General features: G+C 41.5%; 1 protein-coding gene across 3 annotated transcripts in view; it reads right to left on the minus strand.

Moving 5' to 3' along the window:
• LOC148021640 (insulin-induced protein) overlaps window positions 1–25374 on the minus strand; it is a 62800-nt gene that overhangs the window by 15797 nt on the left and 21629 nt on the right. For all 3 annotated transcript variants that reach the window (XR_015694360.1, XM_087697104.1, XM_087697106.1), the window contains exons 3-4: window positions 5851–5975; window positions 5528–5716 (exon numbers count right to left, since the gene is read on the minus strand). Coding sequence is in view for 2 of the 3 variants with exons in the window: in XM_087697104.1 (XP_087553230.1) it covers window positions 5528–5716; window positions 5851–5975 (314 nt within the window). In the remaining variant the exon portion in view is untranslated. The remainder of the gene's footprint in view (window positions 1–5527; window positions 5717–5850; window positions 5976–25374) is intronic.

The following is a 25374-nucleotide window of genomic DNA, read 5'->3' on the forward strand; positions in this document are numbered from 1 at the left end:
TTACCTAAGACGCTTGAAGAGGCAATTAAATTTGCATTAATTTATGAAGATAGTACGCGTCCAGGTACACTCACCAGTCTCACTGATATGGAGCCCAAGTCTAAGGAATTAGAAACCTCAAAATTTGTGGGCAAATTTAAAAGAAAAATGCCATTTTTCAAAGGTAAAAAACAACCCTTTGAAAAGAAACCATATATGAGGCCAAAGCTAAGTCCTAATGACTTTGATAAGGCCAAAAAACAAAAATTGTGTTTTAATTGCTTATCCCCTAACCATGCTGCTTGGAATTGCCCTCAAAAGAAAAAGGGGGAAGACAAAGAAAAGGACAAGGGCAAGGGAAAAGAAAAACAAATCCATGTAGTGCAGACCTTAGAATTAAAGGGCCATGAAAAGTATAAATCTTTAGAGGTCTTGCACATGGATGTACAACATAAGTGTTGTATGTCAACTTCTTTGTGGCAGCCTACTTTTGGGCCACATGATTTACTTAGAGTACATGGATTGGTAGCTGGAAAACGGGTTAGAGTCATGGTTAATGACTCTGCCACACATAATTTTATAAATTATGCACTTGTCAAAAAATTGAAACTTCCCCAACAAAATAGTGAGCATCAATACGTTGTGCGTATGATGCAAGGCCAAGACAATAAAATATGGGATACCATGGTATCCAATTTGGAAATCGAGATCCAAGGATATAAAGATAAGCTTGATTTCCAAATAATGAATATGGAAAGAGCTGATATTGCTCTAGGGAGGGAGTGGCTATGGGGATTGGAACCATCCTTAAAACGTAGCTATCACCATAATACACTGGAATTTGAAAGGGATGGTAAGACTTTTGTCATTCAAGGTGAACATGAAGTATCTGATAATCCTTTGCTGTGTTCTACTGAAGTTCAGAAGCTGATAAAGAAGGAAGTTTGTGAGGTATATATACTATGGTCTTTTCCTGTACAAAATATTTTTACTTCCTGTAATATAAAGCAACAATTTTCTTATGTTTGCGAATTGAATGTAAATAATGAATTGAACAGTTTGTTAGATCATTTTAAAGATGTGTTTCCTTCTGATTTACCTAGTGGCCTTCCACCAGATAGGGGTGAAATAAATCACCCAATTGATATAAATAAGGACACACACCCAATTTCAAAACCACCATATAGGTTAAGTGAAACACAGCATCAAGAAGTTGAGAGACAAATTAAGGATTACCTGGATAAAGGGTTTATTCAACCCAGTAATTCACCTTGGGCTTCACCAATTTTATTAGTAAAGAAAAAAGATGGTTCTATGCGACTTTGTGTTGACTATAGAGCACTTAATAAAATAACGGTGAAGAATAAATTTCCTATGCCCAGAATGGAAGATCTTTTTGATCAATTGCAAGGGGCAAAATTCTTCACAAAGATAGACTTAAGATCAGGTTATCACCAAATAAGAATTAAGGCACAAGATATTTCCAAAACGGCATTTCGTACTAGATACGGGCATTATGATTTTTTAGTGATGCCTTTTGGTCTCACTAATGCACCAGCTACTTTTATGAAGCTGATGAATAGTGTTTTACGGCCCTATCTAGGACATTTTGTAGTAGTCTTTTTGGATGATATCTTGATCTTTAGTAAATCAAGAGAAGAACATTTGGAACACTTATTATTAGTATTCCAACTGTTAAGAACACATTCCCTTTATGCGAAGAAAACTAAATGTGAATTCTTTGCACAAGAGGTCAAATATTTAGGGCATATAATCTCGAAAGAGGGAATCAACATGGATCCAGAAAAAGTAAGGGCAATTATTGAATGGCCACCTCCACGGAACCTGGAAGAGCTGCAGATCTTCCTAGGTTTATCTGGATTTTATCGTAGATTCATTCGAGATTATGCCAAAATAGCTGTTCCAATGACAGACCAACTTAAAGGGAAAGGGAAAAGTTTTAATTGGGGAACAGACCAAAATGAAAGTTTTCAAAAACTTAAGGTAGCTATTGCTACAGCTCCAGTATTATTAATAGTGGATCCCAATAAACCATTTGTGGTTGAAGCTGATGCCAGTGACAAGGCAATAGGCGCGGTCTTATTACAAGAAGGTCGACCAGTTGCTTTTGAAAGCAAGAAATTAGATCGTGCAAAACAGAATTATTCTGTTTATGAGAGGGAGCTGTATGCAATAGTACATGCAATGAAGAAATGGAGGCATTATTTGTATGGTGCCAAACTTTTGATCTTATCGGATCATGAAAGCATTAAGTGGCTTAATGATCAACCAGATTTACATGGGAGTAAAGCCAGATGGGCCGAACTCCTCCAAGAGTTCGACTATGAAATAAGATATAGAAAAGGAAAGTATAATATAGTAGCTAATGCACTCAGCAGAATGCCCATCATTAATGAATTGAGTTTTACTCAGTTCACTTCCAGTTTGCTTGAATCTTTAAAAGGGAAATGCCAGGTTGATCCGACATATTCCAACATATGGGAAGCAATAAAAAATGGGGATCCAAATGAAAGTGCTTCTACTGAGGAAGGAATATCTGAGGATGTTCAACTAGGAAATGGAGCATCAGAGGTTGCTCAAACGGGATTCAAGTGGAAGAATTTTACCATTGATAATGGTTATTTACTCTACAAGGGTAGGGTATGTGTCCCGAAAGATATAGAAATAAGGCGCCAGATACTCTTTGAGTGTCATGATACCCCTAGTGCGGGACATCCAGGAGTTAATAAGACTTATAGTCTTATTAAGAGGCAGTTCTATTGGCCTGGAATGAATAAGGACGTCCTTGACTATGTGGTCAAATGTAATAAATGCCAGGTTAATAAAGCTGAAAAATTAAAAATGGGAGAACTTCTCCATCCATTAGAAATTCCTTCGGGAAAATGGGAGAGTATCTCCATGGATTTTATTGTTGCTTTACCTAGAACACAGAGGGGGCACGACTCTGTGTGGGTAATTGTGGATAGGTTAACCAAAATGGCTAGGTTTATTCCAACTTCAACTGATGTTAAAACACCAGAATTGGCTTACAAGCTCCAACTACCTGCTGGTAGTAAAATACATCCAGTTTTTCATGTAAGCAAATTAAGGAAAAAGCTGGGTGACTTGGATAATCTAGTTTTAAATGATGATATTGAGGAGTTATTCTATGACCAATCTAATCCACATGAACCAGAAAAAATATTAAATGTTCGTAATAGACGAACGAGGAATACTATTTATCAAGAGTGTTTGGTTAAGTGGAAAGATTGTTCAGAGGAAAGCTCAACATGGGAGCGAGTAAGTACTTTAAAGAAAAGGTTTCCCGATTTACAGTTAGACCTTCCAAATATCGTTTTCGAGGACGAAACCGATTCTTAAGGGGAAGGAAATGTGACATTAATGTGACATTAAAAGTAATACTTAATGTTACATTAATGTCATAAGTGTGGAATGTAACATTAAAAGGGATATTTAATGTTACATTAAGGTAAATTTAGGGGAACATGCACGAGAATGACCGTCCGGGCTCTTGGGCGCCCGAACGGGGTCAAGGGGAGCCTAGAGAGTAAGGGAGTCCAGGAATAGTAGGACTCCAACAAGTTGACGGCTGGCAAAGAGATAAGATTGAGGGCCAGCACTTATCTAGGCGTGGCTGGGAGGTGAAGAACACTCGTGCTTCCATCAGTCTGAAGAAAGCTATCTTCCGTAATCTAACACTACAGCTCTGGCTTGACCCCAGAGCTTTTCATTGCCTCACAACTCAGTATGTTTTTCCACATTGTTTGTCTATTAGCTTGCATCTCGCCAGAGCTACAGCTCTGGCTTGGCCGCAAAGCTTTTCATTGTCTCACAACTCAGTATGTTTTCCCACATTGTTTGATATGCAGAAAATCGCCATAGCTACAGCTCTAATTCTTCTAGTAAGTTTATTGAAAAGTTTGCCATAGCATTGAATGCCAATATTTTTGCTGTCAGCTGTTCTAACTCAGATTGATAGACCAGTTGCTTTTGCTGGGGTCTAGACCAACCAAGAACCTTTTGACAAGCTGAAAATCACAATAGCTACACCTCTAGCTTGACCCTGGAGCTTCTCATTTTTTCCACTGCTTAGCATCTTTTTGCTTGCCTCATGCTACTGCAAAGCACACAGCATTCAACATTTGAGTCACAAAATCCTTTGCTGATGGATCAAAACCTCCAATTTCACTGCTGTTCTTATAGCTTGGGTGAATCAGCTGGACTACACTATGCTTTAGAGTGGATTGAAGGTTCAGCAAGTCTCAAACCTCTGAAATTTCCCTAACATTACCCTTTCCAAACAGCAAGTTAGAGACTTATTGCTCATACAACCAAGCATCTACTAGTAATCAAGGGAAAATGCTCAATTTTTTTGATCCCTTGCCCCAAGAGTTAGGTCATCATGATGAGAGAGAGAGAGTTATCATTAGAAATAAATAAGCTTCTCTAACTCTTTCAGTTCCTTGGTAGCAACTACCGTATCATCCATATGATTGGTGTCAAAGCTATGTGTCAAGAAAATAAGAAGATAAACTACAACAAAAAGGGCAAGTGGATAGCAATCATAATGCTTTACTGTGATATAGCATATGCCTTCAAGAAGTGATAACACTATCTTTGGGGTGCAAATTTTGAGAATGTCTTTGATCATGAGAGCAGCAATTGGCTATCCAGTCAAAATGGCTGAAAAGAAAGAAAACCCACTCGGTGGACTGAAAGGCTTCAAGAGTTTGATTTTCAAACTCAGACAGAGAAATAGAATCCTTCAATGCTGTGGTTGAAACTTTGATGCCTTCAAGAAAATGCTAAGAGTTTAACGAGTTCAGCTCAGTTTTGTGGCATTTGTGAGTGAATTTTATAGATTCAATTCAATGAAAAAAAAATGGATACATGATCCATTCTAGGCATTTGTTCGACCAACACCTTTATGTGCAAGACTGCCATTTTGTCAAAGACTCCTCCAAATACTAGAGTGATCCAACACCAGTAGTAAGCATCATAGCACTCAGGCCAAGCTCCACAAGAAATGTCAAGATGATGAATCTTGCAAACACAAGCATAATTGTAAGCCTGCTGATCATGCTTCTAAGAGCCTTGCCAAGGTCATTGATATCTATGCACTCAACTCTCGCATCTGTTTCTTCCCACAAGCATGATGATTCTCTCTATGGGCAAAGAGCCTCTCTTACAAATTATATAAAGAGTGTGTTCTTCACTCTAGAGTCTGCAGCTGCACATCTTAAACGCCTTGAACTAGATAGAGACAAGAAGGCAATGCCACTACTATAGGCGGTTCAATTTTGCTTCACGATTCATACTACAGGCTTGAATTTGCTTCACAAGTTCATACTTGCTACATGAAAATGCACGCCCACATCTTAGTTCAACTTTCACTCCAGAATACATACTATTTATGGATTTAAAGCTAGAGTATATCATAGAGCTTCATGTTGAAAAATAGTTAGTAGACTTACAAATCCTGAATGTGGAAAGTGCAAAGCTTAGATACTTAAGAGGAGATACATACTTCATGAGCGGAACTTCTGAGAGGGGACAAACTACACCAATAATAGCTGCAAGCCCAAAGCCCCACCAAGTTCCATCAAAAAGCACCCAATTCAATTCAGCTAGGGCAAAAAGTATATATGCTTCTATGTTATATGCAGTTCCCTCTTTATAGAGCTCAGCACTAACTTCAAGGATAAGAATCAAAAACCTGTATACCAACAACCAAGCATAATTACAGCTCTGAAAGCAAGCAGAGGTATAGCTCTCTTCTTACTTTGGGCTGTCACAAATAGCAATAACACCTCCAAAACATTACACAAACATATGATAACAATTACTTACACCAGTGAAAGTAGCAATCTTTTCAAGCTGGCCTTTGGCAGTTGGCCTTGTCGTGCAAACCATTTGTCTAATGCTAGCTGTAGCAAACCAGTAACACCATAGAAAACAGCCAAGAGAGGAGGTACCTGTTTCAAACACTAATGCTGTTAAGCTACTCAAAATTAGCCCAAACTCAATCTCACATTTCTGGATAATTTATTTGGCTCTCGTACAGTGCCAAAACACATTTTAAATCATAATAAACTCTAGAGTCATTCGTAGGACAAATAGCGCAAAAAGTTCTATAAAAGGGAGTCAAAGCACGATCACTTTTCTCATCCCTGCCCTTGCATCATCATGCCCTCTCTCCCTGCATTTTGACATCAACTACCATCACTCATTGCTGCCATCATCACCACCCTGCTGCACCAGCCATCTTGGCATCAGCCCTCTCAGCCACACAACATCTACCAGTTGCACCAGGCACCTGCTGCTGGCGATGCGCCCTCTAGCTTTGCAACATCATCTTCCTGCTGTTTGTGGCCTGCTATTGCTGCATTTCAGTCTAGGCAACCTGCTGCTACAGCAGAGACTTTCCAACAGCCCCTGACAGCAGCAAAATACTGACAGCTGCATTTTGCTGTCCCACATCTCATGCTGCTGGTGGTCTGCATCCTGGTGGCTGCCTATGCTGTTTCCAGTCCTCCATCATCTTAAGGACTGCTGCATTTTGCTGATTTTCTGCACTCCCTCAGCCTCAAAAGACATCATCCTCACATCCAGCATTCAATGACAGTGCTCTGTTCCATTTGGGACCCGTTCTGGAGAACACACTCTTTCACCATCCCTCAACCCGCTCCTAGAGACAACAACAGTCGAACAGCCTTCCACTTCTTGAGCTCTCCGATTGTATTGCATATCTTCGGTTAGTTCACTAAATTCTCTTTTTGTTTCTTCTTCACTCTCTACCATTCTCTGAGTTCATTTGTTAGTTGTGTGTTGTCATACACTATGTACAAGCCCTAGAATCTAGTGTTTTCTCACATGGTATTACAACAAGGTGCCTAAAACACCTAACTCACTATGAGCACTAGTCTTTGCAAGAGAACACATAGACTCGCTTACAATGTCTCAGCATGACTCACCAAAATAGTCACCAAGCAAGCCGTTGACATCCTACTCCTCTCCCTTTGTCATAGCTCTTCAAGGGTAGTATACTTCGCCCTTTGTGCCACAGCTCCTAACGATAGTCCTTCATCTGTCCCAGAGTTCCAAATGATTATCCCAAGGCCTTCCAAAGATGCATCATAGTCAAAGCCATCAGTTACCAAGAATCCGAAGCTCACAGCCAAGGGAGACCTCAGCAACATGAAAAATATTGAGCATCCATTGCCATCACAGCCTGATTCAGTGTCAAGTTTGCATGTATGACGAATATGTATGATCCTCTCTCTATTACTCAAACTCAAGTATGCAAGTGCTAGCTCTTCGCCACCATCAAGACTTGGATCCCTACCAAATGAAAATATAAGGCGAGGAAGTGGAAGTTAGATACTTCCAGTCATTTACATTACGCTTCCAATCAGTTGCTACTTTGGTGCATTTTCACAATCACAACTCCCACCACTCCTTTTTCAACGACTATTCCTTCTACCCCTACTTCTCCTTACTTCTCCCCCACACCCTTAGGAGTGCCTACTCCTAGCATGGTCCCAGCTTTGTTGCGGAGTGCACCTAGAATCTGTGAGAGTGCACAGTGGAAGCAAAAGCAATAAACACAAGGCACAAAACACAACACAATGAGCAACAAAAAAAAGAAACAATGAGACAAAGAGGACTCATGAGTGGGCAATGGAATCCAATTGAAAGCACAAGAGTGAGTATAATATTACTAGGGTGACCAGCACTTTAATGACCAGCCATAGTGCTTTCAATCTCCCTCTCTCCAAGGATGCTAGGCGATGTAATGATAATGGTACAAAAGGTTGTGGACTCCTATAGTTAGAGGCAACAATGGAGAAATACATCCTTTTCAGCCATGCCTTTCCAAAATGCAGCAATACATGGTTATCCTTTGCAAATTGCAAAGCATATCTATGGCGATCAGCTACCCTCTTTTTCTTTTCTTGCAAACTCTAAAGTGTCTATAAAACCTTTTGATAAGCTACATGCATGTTCTCATAATAGCGATCAACCTCAAAGATCTTATTCTTAGTGTACAAAACAAGAGGCAATTTCTTGCCACCCTTCATAACCTCAAATGAAACCTTACTAGTGGAACTATGCCTTCTATAATATATGCAAACTTAACCAAAGAAATGTATTGCTCCCACTGTGTCGTATGTTTTCATACATGACACCTCAAGAGATTCAAGATTGTGAAATTTGCATATTCACGCTATCTGTCTATGGATGCAAGGCCAAACAAAATTTCAACATGGTACTCATATTCTCAAACAACTCCTTCCAAAACAAATTGATCATCCATGGATCTCGATCGCCAACGAGCAACCCACACATGCCATGATACTTAAATATATGCTACATAAACAATTGTGCCATATAATCAACCTTAATCTTCTTCCTATCAAGAATGAAGTGGGCCTATTTACTAAACTAGCATATGATAGTCCAAATCCCATCATTCCTTGTAGAAGTCCTTGAAAAATAAAAGATAAAATCCGTAGCAATGCTTTGCCATGGCCTATCAGGTATAGGCAAGGCCTAAAAGAAGCCTAGCATCTTTTGTCTATCATACTTGACCTTTTGAAATACAATGCATATATGAACAAACCGCTCTATAATGTGTCTCAAAGCTAGCCAATAGAAAAAATAGTCCATTGCGTTAATTGTGGCATCAATACCTCTATCCCCTGCATAAGGAGAAGTATGACTATCTATCGTCTACTTTGGCCTCAACTGGTTTGTGACACACAATCACCCTCGCATCATCAAAGAGCCATCTCTCAACATGTAATGTTCATGCCTTTAGCTACTACTAAGCTGATCATAAACATTAGCAAAATCAGAATTAGGAGCGAACTAATCCTTCACGGTATCAACAAGACTGACAGTCAAAATTTGAGGCTTACGAGAGAGTGCATCAGTCACTACATTCTTTTTGCCATCTATATGCACCATCTAAAAATGAAACATACAAAGAAAATTTGCCCACCACATATGTTTCTTAGACAACTTAGTCTACACCAGAAAATAGCACAATGTTTGATTATCTATTTGTACAATGAAATCAATCCCCAAAAGATAATGTTTCTATGTCCAAAGTGCATGAATTACAACAAGTAATTCCTTCTCATAGACCTGCAAATTCCTCTTTGCACCGCGGCGAACACGACTCTAATAGGCTACTATACAACCAAGCTACTACACAACCATCTTACACTAAAACAACTCTAGTGATGTTTCCACATGCATCACACTAAAAAACGAATGGCTTTTTTAAATCAAGCAATACAAGCACAAGATCTAGAGTCCTATTTTCCTTCAACTTGTCAAAAGTTGAAATTTCCACTATTGTCCACTTATATGGTGCACCCTTCTTTTGCAAACGATGCAATGGCGATGCTATTTCAACAAAGTAATGAACAAATTTCCAATAATAGAAGCACAGGCCCAAAAAGCTACAAATCTCATATACATTCATCAAATGTGGCCATGAACATATTGCCTCAACCTTTGCAAGATCCATACATAGACCATCAACCTAATTTTATATACCCCAAAAAGTGAACTTCATGCAAAAAGGACTCACTTTTCTTGTCATTGATCACCACACACAACTCCTTGAACACAATGTCCAAGAGCCTTCTATGCTCCTCTTCATTCTTTGAATGCACAATCATATCATCAAAGATGTTTCCACAAATGCTTCATGTGGTCTAAAAATCCTATCCATCATACAATTGAATGTTGCCGGAGCATTAGAAAGTCCAAATGGCATGATAGGAAAATCAATTAACCCAACATGACTTTGGCATATCCTTTGTGTTAAAAGACAGAATGGTATGCTCTAATACCGTGTTGAGAGACACTAGGGTTTGCAGGGAGAGACATATTGTGTACAACAAACACTAGGACAAAGAAACTCGGAAATAATGAAGAAGATTAATAAAGAATGATAAACACTAAATCATGCTGAATGAATCATGTGGATACTATGAAGTGAGGCTTGGAGATAATTACACTATCTTGGTTGATCAAGTGGTAGCACCTCGAAGGGATTTGCACTGTCAAGGGAGCAAAATGCAGTAATTTACACAAAGGTATCGATGATGAGGAAAAGAGCTGACCTATGAAGAGAGTAAAATGCACTCATCCAAGCAATGAAATACTGGAGTAGACACTGAAAGATGAAGGGAAGATGAAGGATAGCAATAGAGGGAGCGAAACACGATCCTCAAGGCTGTTGGTGTGGATGAAATGATAACCAGAAGTCCTAGTGTGCTCCAAGGGTTGAAAACCAGCTGGGCGGCTGGCTAAAGGCAAAAACACAGCAGCAGCACTAAAGTGCGAACAGGTCTCTAATTGCAAACATTGCACTGCTAAGCCCAAAGATTGCTGGTTGGAGCCACATGTGGAGCTGGATGGCAAAGCTGGAATACCAAAACGCAGTTCAGGACTGCCCGAAAATGGTCGCCAACTTGAGAATGAAGGTCACCAGTCAGTCAGAGAAGGTGTACTGGCTGGGCAGCCTTCAATAGCACTTGCATTTGCATACGGCAGTCTATTCCAATCACTCAAAGCTATGTTTTGCCTTCTAGAAGACCACCCTGCTCATTATCTACCAGCCATGCACTCTTGGGACTGCTGTACACTATTCTGTCTCTTCCACAACAGCCATCTCTCATCCGATACCTTACATTTCAGATTGTAGACTTCAGCCTTGAAACTGCTACTATTTGTGCATTTTCTCCTCCTGCTGGCTGTCATCTGGATAGCAACCATGATTCAAGAGACACTACACCATCATCTTCATCACTAACAACTCTTGAGGAGTAGGTTCTGCTCCCTCTACTGCTGTCCATCATCATCCAGTGTCTTCTTCGACATCCCCCTACCCAGAGGACTGCGTTTCATGCCCTCCACCTAGCATCCCCATCCTCAAATGCTACTGGTTGATCAACTAGGGCAGTGTAGTCATCTCTGAGATTTAATCAACTTCATCGACTCAACTCTGTTCACCTCAATACGATCTTAGAGACATGGAACCCTGAGGCTCGATTATTCAACTGCTATACATCAACTACAACAAGGAAAACTAACGTTTCACAAGAGGAAGGAAGACTTAGTGTAAAGAGGAAAAGTGGAGTAGCACAAGACAAGTATTCGTTCACATTCATAAGGTGTGACAAGTAATAGGACACTTGGAAGCTTGTGTGACAAATGTCCTGACACTTGTCTCTTCTCTGTGTCCTTCCTTTTAGGGCTAAGGACTATCAAGAATAGGGACAAGGAAAGTTAGTAAGCATTGTTAGAATACAAACTTACTATTTTTAGAATGTCATCTCTCTTTATTAGGACTAGCATTTTTAGGCCAATCTGAGGCTTCTAAAATTTAGGGATTCCCCCAACATAGGTATCATATGAAAGCCCTTTCCAAGTATATTACAAAAACAATGTTGGAATCATCGTATGAACTTTCTATGCAAAGACATGTGCATACTAAACTTTTGGCTTACATATGCACATTGTACAAACTTTTCATGATTATGCCATCTTACTAATTGTAACTATCTATTCTAGCACATCTTATTAGTAGATTAGTCAGCTCATGAGTGAGTCTATGCGTATGTATCTGTGGGTTGGCATATGGATTATTTTAGGCATTTTTCTAGTGCTTACTTTTATGGTTTCTAGCATTTCTTAGTTGGCCGACAATATTTTCAGGCCATTATGTTGCTGGCTAACCTGATGTATTTTGGGCATTATTTTACGTCTATTTATTTGTGGGCTCCCTCCTCCTCAATTATCATCCACTTGCAGACTTCCAATGCAAGTTCTATTGAAGAGAGGGAGTCAGTACCAATTTTCACATAGCCAATGACTCAGTATTGTACGCGATTATCTCATGTTTTGTATATGGATTCCATTTCCCAAGCACTTCTCTAAGTTTTCTTTTGCAATGTTCCTCTATTCTTGTGTTTGTTGTGCGGTCTATTACAGCAGTCTTCTATGCTTCCATTGCAGCACCCACTTCTAACATGGTATCAAACGCCCATGTTGGGTTCTGTTTTCTGCTATGGACAATCTACCCTCACACCCTTCTGCTGCTGATCAGCCGTCTATTGCCTACTACTGTCCAAGCAACCTCAATCTAAAGCAAATCAGCCTGTTTTCAGCCATCTTCACCCTGCATTTCCGAACAGCAGCCTGCATTTTCAATTCTGCAATGTTTGCTAGTGGTACAAGTGCAATTAATGCTAGGATTGCCTGCATTTTTGCTCCAGCTGCCTGAGTTTTCCTGTTTCTGGCTTTTCGCAGTGATTTTGGCTGTCATCTACCTTTCTGATCCTCTGTTGGCTGTGTTTGATCAGATTTTGCCTTCTTGCAACAATAATATTGTGATCAGCTATCTATCCACTGCATGTGAACTGGTGATCAATGCAATTTGTGATGTGTTTGGCTGTTTGGCTGTTTGGCTGTACTGTCTCTTTATTTCTCTTCTTTTCTTTCTGTTCTCATCCTATCCACTCCAAATAGCACCTCCTTGTTGCTACTAATTATAAACTTCATGGCCTTAACAAGTTAACTTGGAGTGCTGTCATGAAAGCATGGTTTCTACAGAAGCGATTATGGTACATGGTTTCTGGAGCTATTGAGCAGCCCCAACCTTCCATTCCTCTCCGTGTGACTGGGACCCTCTCAACCTTGAAAAAGTTGTGCTTACATGGGATCATGATGATATCCATGCATGTTCTGCTCTTCTCCATTGTATCCCTATAGAGGTTCTACCAGCAATCACCTCTTGTAGAACAACTTCAATGGTATGGGAGAAGCTTCAAATGTTGTAAGCGGCTCCCTCGATCATGCATGCCATTACCCTCTATGGACAACTCCAACGGATGAAGTTTGAGCCTAAAGATTTTGTTCATTCTTTCTTGCCTCGTATTACACACGTACAATATTAGCTTCCACACATGCAGTCCGTGCTTCCACACGCACATCTTGTGGGGATTGTGCTCTATAAGCTCCCTCCAAAGTTTGATGGAGTAGTCAATGCTTTGCAAGCGCAAACTTCATCGACGCCAATCAGTTTCTTACATATATCCTCAATGTTGCTTGAGCATGAGGCGTCCTTGAGATTATAGAGGAGACTTTCATCTCAATATGCTTGTCATGATGAGGCATTTGCAGCTTCAAAGAGGGGTTACGAGAAAAAGATGTCGAAGGCCTAGTACTATCATTGTGGTAAGAAGGGGCATTTGTGCAAGGACTATAAGGAGTTAGCAGCTTTGCAAAAAAAGAAAGAGATGAAGAAGAAGCAAGATGCAAACTCTTCCAACGAGTCATCCTCATCCTCCTCTGATCCGACTCAAATTCACTAGCCAAGGCAAAGGCCAACACATGGAAGGGGTCATCTTCTTCAAAGAAGAAAAAGGAACTGGCTACCTCTCCTTCTATTGCTTTCTAGTACAGGTGACGCGGTCATCCCTCACAACTCTTTAGTGCCAGAGGGAGTGAGAGGGAGTAGTGAGGCGAGGCAAGTGAGCCTCATCTATACGAGTATACATGTGCAAAGGATCCAAAGAGGAACATACCTTCCACATCGACTAAAGTTTGACAAGTTTTGAAATCTTGGAGTTAAAATTGGCTTCTAGGTTCATGATGGACTATTTCTTGACGGAGAACAAGATTGGCTCCTAATCTAAGTTCATATGAGGGGGCACTTTGGCGATCTATTCGAAGGTGGGGAAATCCATGGTCACATATGCTTAGAGCCGATGTTGATAGGATAGTTATGTATGCTATTTTGAGGCATTGTTGACACAAATGAGAGCTACTATGATTCTTCTCTATTTTCAGACTCTAGTACGATCGACATCAACATCAAGTTCTCTCAAAGGCACCTTGGTGGTGGCTTAATCACCCACTACTTGGGTATCCATGGTTCTATTCCAGTGGTCTTTGTTGTATGTGCTATGATGAGTCATTATCATTGTATAATTGTATTGTATCAAATCACCCATGATTTGAGAGAGGGTTTTAGTAGATTAGTCAACTCATGAGTGAGTCTGCGCATGTGTGGACTGGGCACAAAGAATTATTTTAGGCATTTTTTTAGTGCTTAATTTTATCATTTCTAGCATTTCTTAGCAAGCCAACCTGATGCATTTGGGGCATTATTTCATGCCTATTTATTTGTGGGCTCTGTTGAAGAGAAGAAGTCCATGCCAATACTCACAAAATCTCCCTCTCTCTCTCTTTTTTCATAATAGGTAATTGTATTATTTACGAAAAAAGTACAAGATTACAATATGCAGGATGGCTCTAAGTCATCATGCATAAACTGAGCTTTTACATACAAGAAAAGAATAGAAAGGACTTTCTTTTTTTTTCATGAAGATAATTGAATTAGATAGAGAATATTTACATCAAACCATCAGGTCAACATTCTCTCTGTATTTCCTACTTTCTATTACATCAGACCATCAGGTTGTTGGGAATAAAGGGCCATCGTGCCTTTTATATGTGCACGGGTGTGAACGCACCCTTAGCACACTTGTACTTTCATATATATCTATCTAAAAACCTAAAGTGGTACACACTCCAATCATACCCAAGAACATCTTGCATCTCTCACTCTCACTCGCTGCTATTGCTCACGTGTTTGCTCTTTACCTGACATTTCATCGCCGGACATTGTATCTCCGCAGCGCATCACTCACTTCAAACTAGTATCAGAGCTTCGGCTAAGGTGTTCGCGCTTCTCGCAGTCCGTGCAGAGCTTCAATTAAGGTGTTCGTGCTTCTCGCAGTCCATAGGTCACGTTTTTCAGCCAGGCGACATTTCCCAGGTTGCACGCAGGTCAGTCAGTCATTTTCTGGTCAGCTCGTCACTGTTCTTGGACAGTGTGCAGTCAGGCGTGCAGTTCCAGGCAGCGTGCAGGTCAAGCGCAGGTCAGAAGTGACGTGTTTTGCACAGGCGCTGGTCACGCAGGTCACGCCAGGTCAGTTCGTGACTTTCCAGGCCACGTGCAGCTGGCGGCAGGTCAAAACGCTGGTGGCAGGTCAAAACGCAGCAGTCGTCACGTTACGGGACAGTTTTCGTCAAATTTCTCTTGCAAAATTTTTTAATTTTCAAAGGTTTACTGCAAGCTGCCCCCTTTGCCCACTGACGGGAGTTCGCGCGTGTAAGCAATGTTCTGTGTTTTGGGCAGATTTGAGCCACAAATTTGGGGATTTGTCCGGATTTGACACGAGCAAGACACACAGTGAGATTCTGTCTCAGAAATTGCAGGAATTTGTGACATTTTGCCTCCGAAATTTGGGGCTTTTCATGTACATGTTAAAATTGGGCTGAAATTGACCCAATTTCTTGACATTGATGCACATTGGACCCCGTGCAATTTGGGGCTTTTGCTGTTTGAGCAAAATTTGTGCGCAAATTGGTCATTTTATGTACATGCGGGTTTAATTTCATGCAATTTGGACGCCCGACACTTGAAAATTTTGGGGGTTTTGCTGAAATTGCTTCATTTTGGCAAAATTGGTCTACTCTATGCATGTCAGAGACAGTGCAGATGTATGGTTGATGTTTTGAACACAAAACTTTGGGGCTTTTGACCGTGCGGGTCAAATTTTATGCCCGTGGGTGCATGTACAGCAGAAATTGCAGCTAAAATTTGGAACTTCTCATGTAATGTGATGTATTTGTCCTTGGAACAGCTGTCATCAGTTGTGGAGTGCTGTAGCACAACATTTGGTGCTTCTGAAAATTGATTTGCAGATCTGAAATTTCTGCTTTTAACTGGTACTTACTGTTGGTTGGTACTTGTTTGTACCTTGGTCACTTGTTTGACAGTTTGGACCTGCATTTGCTGAATTTGTGGTCATATTTTGGACTGAAAATCATGGCTGGCAGCAGCGATAGCAGCCATCTTATGCACATCAAGAAACTTAAGGGTGCACATAATTTTGCAGTGTGGCAAAAGCAAAGCTACAATATCCTGTTGCAGAAGAAGCAGGCTAAGCCGATCAAGGCCAAAGGGATAAAGCCCGCAGATGTGGAACAAGATGACTGGGATGAGTTGAACGAGCTTGAACGCTCGACCATTGAGCTATCTGTCTCTGATGCTCTGCTGTTTAACATAGAGGGTTTGGACACTGCCTATGCCATTTGGACTAGACTGGAGGAATTGTATGCTCAGAAGAGTGCAGCTAGTAAGGTGTATTGGCTAAAAAAGCTTATGGATTTGCGGATGAAAGAAGGAACTGCTATGTCAAATCATCTGAGTGAATTCAACTCAATTTTCAGCCAGCTGGTTGCTTTGAAGTTTGTCATTGATGACGAGTTTAAAGCTACCTTTCTGCTTTGCACTCTACCAGAGAGTTGGGATACATTCAGGACTGCCTTGAGTAACTCGAATGCTATGCTTATGTATTCTGACGTGGAAAGCTCTTTGCTTATGGAAGAGATGAATAGGCAAAATAATGCATCAAGTAAGTCGTCTAGTGCCTTGCATACCAGGGGCAGATCACAGCAGAAGGGAAAATCTGATGGCAAGGGTCACAGCATGTCTCGCGGCAAGAATGTGGAATGCCACCACTGTGGCAAGAAGGGTCACTTCAAACGTGACTGTTACAAGTGGAAGAAAGAGAAAGGGAAAGGCAAGAAGACAGAGGACAGCAAGGAAGAGAAGAAAGAGAGCCAGCCCAAGAAGAGCAGCGTCGAGATCGAAGAGGTGAATGTAGTCACTCAGGACAGTGACAGTGGGAACGATGTACTCTTCGTGTCTTCATGTTTTGATGCCCATGCATTGGTTGCCGATTCGGCTGATGACATGCATACCTGGATTTTAGATTCGGGTGCCTCCTTTCATGTCACCCCTTACAGAGATTGGTTTTCCAATTATACAGGCGGTCGACATGGTATTGTTCATCTCGGGGACAACTCAGCATGTGATATTGCAGGCATTGGCAGTGTGCAGCTTCAGTTTCAGCATGGTTCTGTCTTTACTCTTCAGAATGTTCGTCATGTACCTGAGCTCAAGAAGAGCTTAATCAGTACTGGGCAACTAGATAATGATGGTTATCATACCACATTTGGCGATGGAAAATGGAAGATCAGTACAGGATCTAGAGTCATTGCCAGGGGTTCAAAGAGTGATACTCTGTATCCTCTTCATGTATCTAGTGTGCGTGACCATGTTGTCGTAGTAACCGAGCAGCCAAGTGTTTCTTTGTGGCATGGCCGGTTAGGACACATGAGTTAAACAGGAATGAAAGTTCTTTCTCGTTTGGGTTACTTGCCTTGTCTCCGTTATGCTGATTTTGAGCATTGTGATCATTGTGTCTATGGTAAGCATGCGCAGACATCTCATAAGAAATCTCTTTCTTTGAAATCTTCACCTCTAGAGTTAGTGCATTCAGATGTATGTCAAATGCCAGGATTGTCTTTGGGGGGAAAGAAGTACTTTGTCACCTTTGTCGATGATGCTACACGGAAGGTATGGGTTTACCCCATTCGTAGCAAGGATGAAGTACTTGACAAGTTTAAAAACTTCTTGGCATTGGTTGAAAATCAGACTGATACGACACTTAAGTGTCTTCGCTCTGACAATGGTGGGGAATATGTGTCCAAGGCCTTTCAGGCATTTTGTGACAGCAAAGGGATAAAAAGGGAGCTCACTGCCCCTCATAATCCACCCCAGAATGGAGTTGCAGAGCGTATGAACAGGACTATACAGGATAAAGTCCGTACTATGCTGTCTCATGCTGCATTACCCCATGGTTTTTGGGCAGAGGCTGTTATGACAGCCGTTCACTTGATCAATCGGTCACCAAACAAGTCTTTGGGGGGGGGAGTCCCTCAGGAAGCGTGGTCGGGCAAGCCACCTTCTTATGCTCATTTACGAGTGTTTGGCTGCGAGACTTTTGTGCACATTCGTAAGGAAGACCGCAGCAAACTTGAGCCAAAGTCCTGTAAATGCATATTCCTAGGATATGGTGACGAGGGTGAAATGGGGTATAGATTGTGGGATCCCGTGAAAAGGAAAACAGTGCGCAGCAATGATGTTATCTTCCGGGAAGGTCGCATGCATAAACAGCCCGAAAAGACTGAGGAGGTTCGTAGGGTTGTATTCCGGGAAGAAGTACCTTTTGGATAGCAAAATGTGCCCGCTGTACAGCAGCAAATACCTGCTGTAAATGAACCTGCGAATGCAGAAAATGATGCTGGAAATGATCAGCCAGCCATTGCCCATAATGATGAGCCACTAAATGTGCAGGAACAGCCAGGACAGCAAGCTGTTAATGTTGATTTGCAGGCTGAAATGCCAAGACAGCAAGCTGTAAATGATAATATGCAGGCTGAACAGCCAGCAAACAATGATCATTGGGTTAGGAGATCGTCTAGGGCTACTAGACAGCCCGACAGATTCGTTCCTGGTGCAAATAATGTGGCTGATTATGTCATGATCACTGACTGTGGTGAGCCGTCATGCTTCAAGGAAGCAATGGACAGACAGGACAGCAAGAAATGGTATAAAGCCATGCTGTCAGAGATGGAATCTCTTGAGAAAAACGGCACTTGGGACTTGGTGCAGTTGCCTAAAGGGCAGAAAACGCTTCCATGCAAATGGGTTTATAAGATGAAGGTCACTTCTGGTTCCTCGCCAAAGTACAAAGCCAGATTGGTTGCTAAGGGGTACAAGCAAGAACATGGAGTTGATTTTGATGAGATCTTCTCTCCTGTAGTCAAAATGACTACATTGAGAACCATTTTGGGCTTGGTTGCACCTGAAGATATGGAGCTTATACAGATGGATGTAAAGACTGCATTTTTACACGGTGATCTGCATGAAGACATATATATGCAACAGCCTGAAGGGTTTGTGGCTAAAGGCAAAGAGAAGATGGTATATAAGCTCAAACGGAGTTTGTATGGGCTGAAGCAAGCACCAAGAGAATGGTATCATAAGTTTGATACATTTATGCAGTCTCAAGGTTTTCAAAGAAGTCAAGTGGATCACTGCTTGTACACCAAGAAGGCCGCAGATGGCAGCCTAATTATCTTGGTTCTGTATGTTGATGACATGCTGATTGCTGGCAGGGATACTCATGCCTTGGATTCGTTGAAGCAAAGTCTTCATGGCAGCTTTGACATGAAGGATCTTGGTGATGCAAATCACATTCTTGGCATGCGAATACTCAAAGATAGGTCCAAAGGATTACTCTTTCTATCTCAACAGGAGTATGTCTCTAAGGTTTTGCAGCGTTTCAATATGGAGGGGGGGAAACCAATTGGTGTTCCATTGCCTCCATATGTGAAACCCAGTGCAGAGAACAGGCCTACATCTGATGATGAGAAGGCTGAAATGGCCAAGATTCCATATGCTTCAGCTGTTGGCAGCTTGATGTATGCTATGGTTGCTACACGTCCTGACATTGCCTTTGCAGTGGGAGTGGTTAGCAGATATATGGCAAACCCTAGCAAAAAGCATTGGAAAGCAGTGAAAGGTATTATGAGATACCTCAAAGGCACAAGTGATTTGTGCATCTGCTTTGGAAAGCAGAAGGCATCTGTCATTGGCTTTACGGATGCAGACTATGCTGGTCATGCGAACTGTAGAAAGTCCACTTCTGGGTATGTGTTTACCTTCACAGGAGGAGCAGTCTCTTGGATCTCCAGGCTACAGAAGTGTGTTGCATTGTCTACTACAGAGGCAGAGTATGTGGCTGCTACTGAGGCATGCAAGGAGGCTTTATGGCTTTCACGTCTGGTGGGAGATCTTGGCATTACAGAGTTACCCGTTCTTCATTGTGATAGTCAGAGTGCTATCATGCTAGCACGGAATCCCGTCTTTCATGCAAAGACGAAGCACATACAGGTGAAGTATCACTTCATCAGAGATGTACTTGACAGCAAGAGCATTGAGCTTGTCAAAGTGCATACAGATGATAATCCTGCAGATCTTCTCACGAAGGGTCTTCCAGCAGAGCGGTTTGCTCATTGCCGACAGATGATGGGAGTTGGATAGATATATGTATTTCAGCTTTGTACATACTTAGACTTAGCTGATTCTTTTCTCCTCTTAAGGCACATTGCCTTTAGGTGGGAGGTTGTTGGGAATAAAGGGCCATCGTGCCTTTTATATGTGCACGGGTGTGAACGCACCCTTAGCACACTTGTACTTTCATATATATCTATCTAAAAACCTAAAGTGGTACACACTCCAATCGTACCCAAGAACATCTTGCATCTCTCGCTCTCGCTCGCTGCTGTTGCTCACGTGTTTGCTCTTTACCTGACATTTCATCGCCGGACATTGCATCTCCGCAGCGCATCAATCACTTCACAGGTCAGCATAATCTGTCTCTCTCACTCTCTGTGTAACTAATATTTACATGAGGCCTACAGGCTCTCAAATAACCAGAACAACCTATTACATGAACAGTACTAACAGATCACACAAAAGGAACAGCTGGAGTAGAGTGAACAATCACCAACCATGGAGCAACAATATCTGGAAGAACCAGGTCCGGTGACATCATAGAGGAGATTTGCCATAACACTATTCCACGCACACGGGCCAGATGCCCATGGATGCCCAATGATGAATCAAAAATAAAGGCATTGCGAGTACGCCAAATAAAGGACTCTCTCTCTCTCTCTCTCTCTCTCTCTCTCTCTCTCTCTCTTTTTTCGTACCTCTCTCTCTCTCTCTAAGTCTTCAACATATTGAAAGGCCTCAACTAGGTCACATGAAGGGCATTATGTATCCACCATTGTGGAGGCAATTTTATCCTATAAATGAACATCATTGATCTTCTCCAACACCTAAAAGGGTCCATAGTAACACATATTCAGCTTTGGATGTAATCTTTCTCAAGCCTTCATATTTTCCAGCCTTGCCTTTTCAACATGCAGCAATACATGATCACCCTCTACAAACTGCACACCACATCTATGGTGATCAACTACCCCCTTTTGCTTCTCTTGTGATCTCTAAAGTGCCTACTTAACCTTCTCATAGGCCACATCCATATTCTCAGCATAATGATCAACCTCAAAGATCTTTAGAGTGCAGAATAGAAGGCACTTTCTTGCCACCCTACACAACTTGAAATGGAGTCTTACCAATAGAACTATGCACTGTATTTTTACATGCAAACTAAACCAAAGGCAAAGCACTACTCTCAATATGATTGATGCTCTAATACTTAGCACCTCAAGTTCCAAGATTATGGAGTTTGCCTCTTCAGAGGACTAACCATTTGTCTATGGATACAAGGACGAAGAAAATCTCAGCATAGTTCTATTGAGCTAAAACACACTTTACAACTGATTAGCATTTTTAAACAACCCCAAAACATGCTTAATTAATGAAAAATGCAAATTTGGTACACGGTTCGAGAAAGTTTCAGTGGTCCCCCAAAACCCTAACTTTTTGGGACACCCTTCAACATCTATAAATAAACAGACTGCCCTCCATTCAACCTCATTCCTTTGTTGTGAATTTCAGCCATAAGCCTTCACCCACATGACAGTCTACCCTTCGCGACCGTTGCCCCTCCTCCATCAGTCCTTGCAATGCCTGGCCCCTTCCTCCCTGGCTATCACCCATTGTCCAACACCCTTTTCCTTGCTGCATTTGGACTTTTCTGCCATCGCCAACACATAGCCTACCTCCACCTTGCATTTGGACACTCCACCAAGAGACAGTTAGCAATGATCTCCTACACCTTCCGACGACCTCCCTCCTCTAAGCGGCCCTTCTATTGCTACTTTTGCAGCTTTCTATTGCCGCCCTCATCATCAAGCATCATCCTTTGTAGTCGCCTCAATTTCCAAACACTCTAGTGATCAATGTTTGGTGTTTCCCACACTCCGGCACTCCGATTGGTGGTCACAGCACTTGGGATCCGTCTCTGATGGATGTCACTCTCCGACACTACATTGCTTTGCCCTTGGGCATTTTGTACACTCTTACATTCATTTACAGCATTCATTCACTTCAAAATTTCTTCTCTCTTTGTTCGTCTCTGTGTTTGAGTTTTGAGTTTTTGTGTTTTCCGTTTAGGGTTTGAGTTTTACTTGTCTCTATCGCAGTTTTTGTATTTCAGTCTTGGTCATACATGTTGTGTCTTTTCTCTTTGTTCGTCTCTATGTTTGAGTTTTACTTGTCTCTATCGCAGTTTTTGTATTTCAGTCTTGGTCATACATGTTGTGTCTTTTCTCTTTGTTCGTCTCTATGTTTGAGTTTTGAGTTTTTGTGTTTTCCATTTAGGGTTTGAGTTTTGCTTGTCTCTATCGGAGTTTTTGTGTTTCAATCTTGGTCGTACATGTTGTGTTTCCTCAATGCAAACCCTAGCATATCTTCACATGGTATCAGAGCCAGTGCTCTTCTAAAGAGTATCCTACGGTGATTGTGGTGGCTAGTCTTTGTGCAAAACTCACACGTGACTCGATTCCAACTCATAATGTCTCACGCACCTTCTTCTAAGGATCCTATATGCCCCATCAGGCTTCTCCATCATTAGAGGCTCTGAGAAGACATTATGATCTGGAGGAGAAGGAAGACATACCTTCACCTTACCGTCTTCTTCTTCTTGTTCTGGTCATCTTACAAATGAAGGGTTTGAGAAGTACTTTCACATTAGGTACAATCAAGTTAATACCCCTCCAACAAGTGCTACTACTCCGTCTGGACCGATTGGTAAGATTGGTCATCTCTCTGATCTTGGAGGACCACAACATTCCGCACGTCTAGCAATCCATCTCCTTTATCTCAGCCAAGCCTCATATTAGGTTCATATAATCCTTTTGAGCCATATGAGCCAATACCCTCTCCTCTTTCTTCTTGTTGAGCAGGATCCGAATGATATAGAGGAGACTCTCGAAACAAGTTCCCTTCATCAAGTATATCTCTACCATTTGTTTCATTTGCCCAAGTAAACCACACTTCTCAACTCCCTCTCACCCTGTCATGAGAAAATGTATTTTTGAAACCTCACTTAACATGTGGATTAATTCTTAATCACATAATTAAGTAAATCTTGCATATGTGAGAAGCAATTGGGGCTAAAGTAAATTTACGAGCCCGGGACCCGAAGAGATCAAGGGATGTCAAAGGCAAAAGTTACTATAAGTTATGCCACACAAGTACTTGATGGTATCTGGTGTCAGTTGTTGGCCTAGGTCATCCATTTGGCCATAAATGTCAGTTGGTGACACTAGAGAAGTGGCGTTTAATGGCACCAAACGCCAATCTCATGGTCAAAGATGGCGTAGAGACACTCGAGAATAGAAGTTACCTAGCCAATTTAATTATTGGCCAGTCAAATTATTTTTCAGGACATTGAAATAATTATTAGATTAATTTTCATTATTTTAAGACTGAAAAGTAATATTTAATTATGAAAAATGCTAGAAAAACCCTTTGGAAAGACTGTTAATTGTCAAAAATGCCCATGTATACTGAAAAACGTCTTTAGAGGCTGAAGAGAAGCATTTCTATAAATTCAGCCTACAAGGGAGAGGGAGGGAAGGCTACTGGTTTGATTTGCAACCACACTGGAGGACCTTCTAAGGCTGCCAAGGGCAGGAGAAGACCAATCAACAGCATAAGGCAGCATCTATAGGCTGTTGAGTCAAGGTAACAGCTGTAAATGACTGAGTTTCTTCAGTTCTTTGCATCTACAAGCTGTGGTGGTAGGGCAGTAGCTGCATTTGACTGATTTTTAGTCATTCTCCTCGCGACAATACTCTGAATTTTCTCTCTCTACAGCTTTCCCTCTCATCTCCCAGTAATTTCATATCCTTGCTCCGAAGATCTCAACATTTGGACCTTGGAGGCTGAGAAATTTCAAATTTCTCTGCTGTAAACCCTAATATGCAACAGAAATTAGGATTTAGCAGTAGCCTCGAGAATCATGCCAAAAATTGGAAGCTTCAAGACTTGGATTGAACAAGGCTGAAGCTATTTTTAGACTATTCAAGTGGAGCAAATAATTGAATTTGGGTCATTTTCCATTTCTATCAAAGCAGGTGAGGGCCAATTGATTGCCTGAATCAAGGGGCAAATCAGATAAAAGACTTGCTCGTAATTTTGAACAGCAAGGGGAGTTGGAATACTGAAAGGGATTGGGAAAATCCCATTGTAAATCAACTTCTTTTTCAATAAAGCTAAAGAAATATCGAAAGGGGCGCCAATTTTGGGGCCAATCGAGTGTGCATTGTCCAAGATCAATAAGTAAATTTGTATTTTCAGATTTGCATTAACCGTTTGCTGCTGTAATTAAGTTGTAATCAGGGATTTACCACCCACCCACGGAAGGAAGGCTCGTTACATGGTTCCATTGCCGGGACACCACTTAATCCCTTGATTTGGTGGGCCCGAGGCACCTGATTGCAAGCCAAAGCTTTGTGCTAGTGCTGATTTTTACTCTCAGTTGAGAAATTACAGCAATATATCTTCATACAGTGAGATGGACTCAAGCAATGATAATACCTCTCAGTATGAACGTTCACGTGGGAATGAAGGAAATGCAATGTCTAACCTTGGACAAGGCTCAGATTTTGGACAGCAAGTTGAAAATGTTGTTGATGGGCAAGATACACGATCTTCCGCGCATAAGGAGGCTGATGACCAGCAAAGTTAAGAGGAATTTGATGACCAGTTCAAGAATTGGATGAGGACGGCAGCAAATCTCTTTGCTGAATTGGCAAACGATCCTCAATTTACCCGATTTTTGAATGCTCCAAAGAAGGACAGCAAAGGCAAGAAGAAGAAGACATCGCCTACACCTTCGCAACAGCAAGATGCACTAAAGATAATACCAAACCCTTCATTTGAAGCTCCCAAAGATGCTAATGAAATAAAATAATTGGTACCTACAGGGCAAAAAATACAAATGCAAGGCCATCACGGAAGTGCCAATCCAATGGATTTTGGACAACCAAGCATGCATGCTATGATGGGGCAGCCAAGATATTTTGGTGGAAGCACGATTTTTCATGCTATGGTTGGACAAGGACCGCATACGGGAATGTATGGCTCAAATCCCAATGGTATGCAGCAATCAATGCATGGTGTGCAAGGCCCAATGTATTCGTGTATGACTGGAAATATGCAAAACCCTATGTATGGCAGCATTGGCTTAATGCCTAGGGCACAAAGTAGCATGTTTGGTACTGCATCTGCACCCTTGAATGCTTATGGGGCTCAAGGAATGAATGTTGGTCATGCAAATGCTCCGTTTTGCGTTGGTTTTGATATAAATTCAGCAAATGCACCCTTTTTGCAGCAACCAGTGTATGACAACTTGACACCCAAAGAGGCAGCAAAAGACTATGATGAGGGTG

Source organism: Lygodium microphyllum, chromosome 17, assembly GCF_053477565.2.
Source record: "Lygodium microphyllum isolate KBCC chromosome 17, Lygodium_microphyllum_v1.1.10, whole genome shotgun sequence".
Classification (NCBI taxonomy): domain Eukaryota; kingdom Viridiplantae; phylum Streptophyta; class Polypodiopsida; order Schizaeales; family Lygodiaceae; genus Lygodium; species Lygodium microphyllum.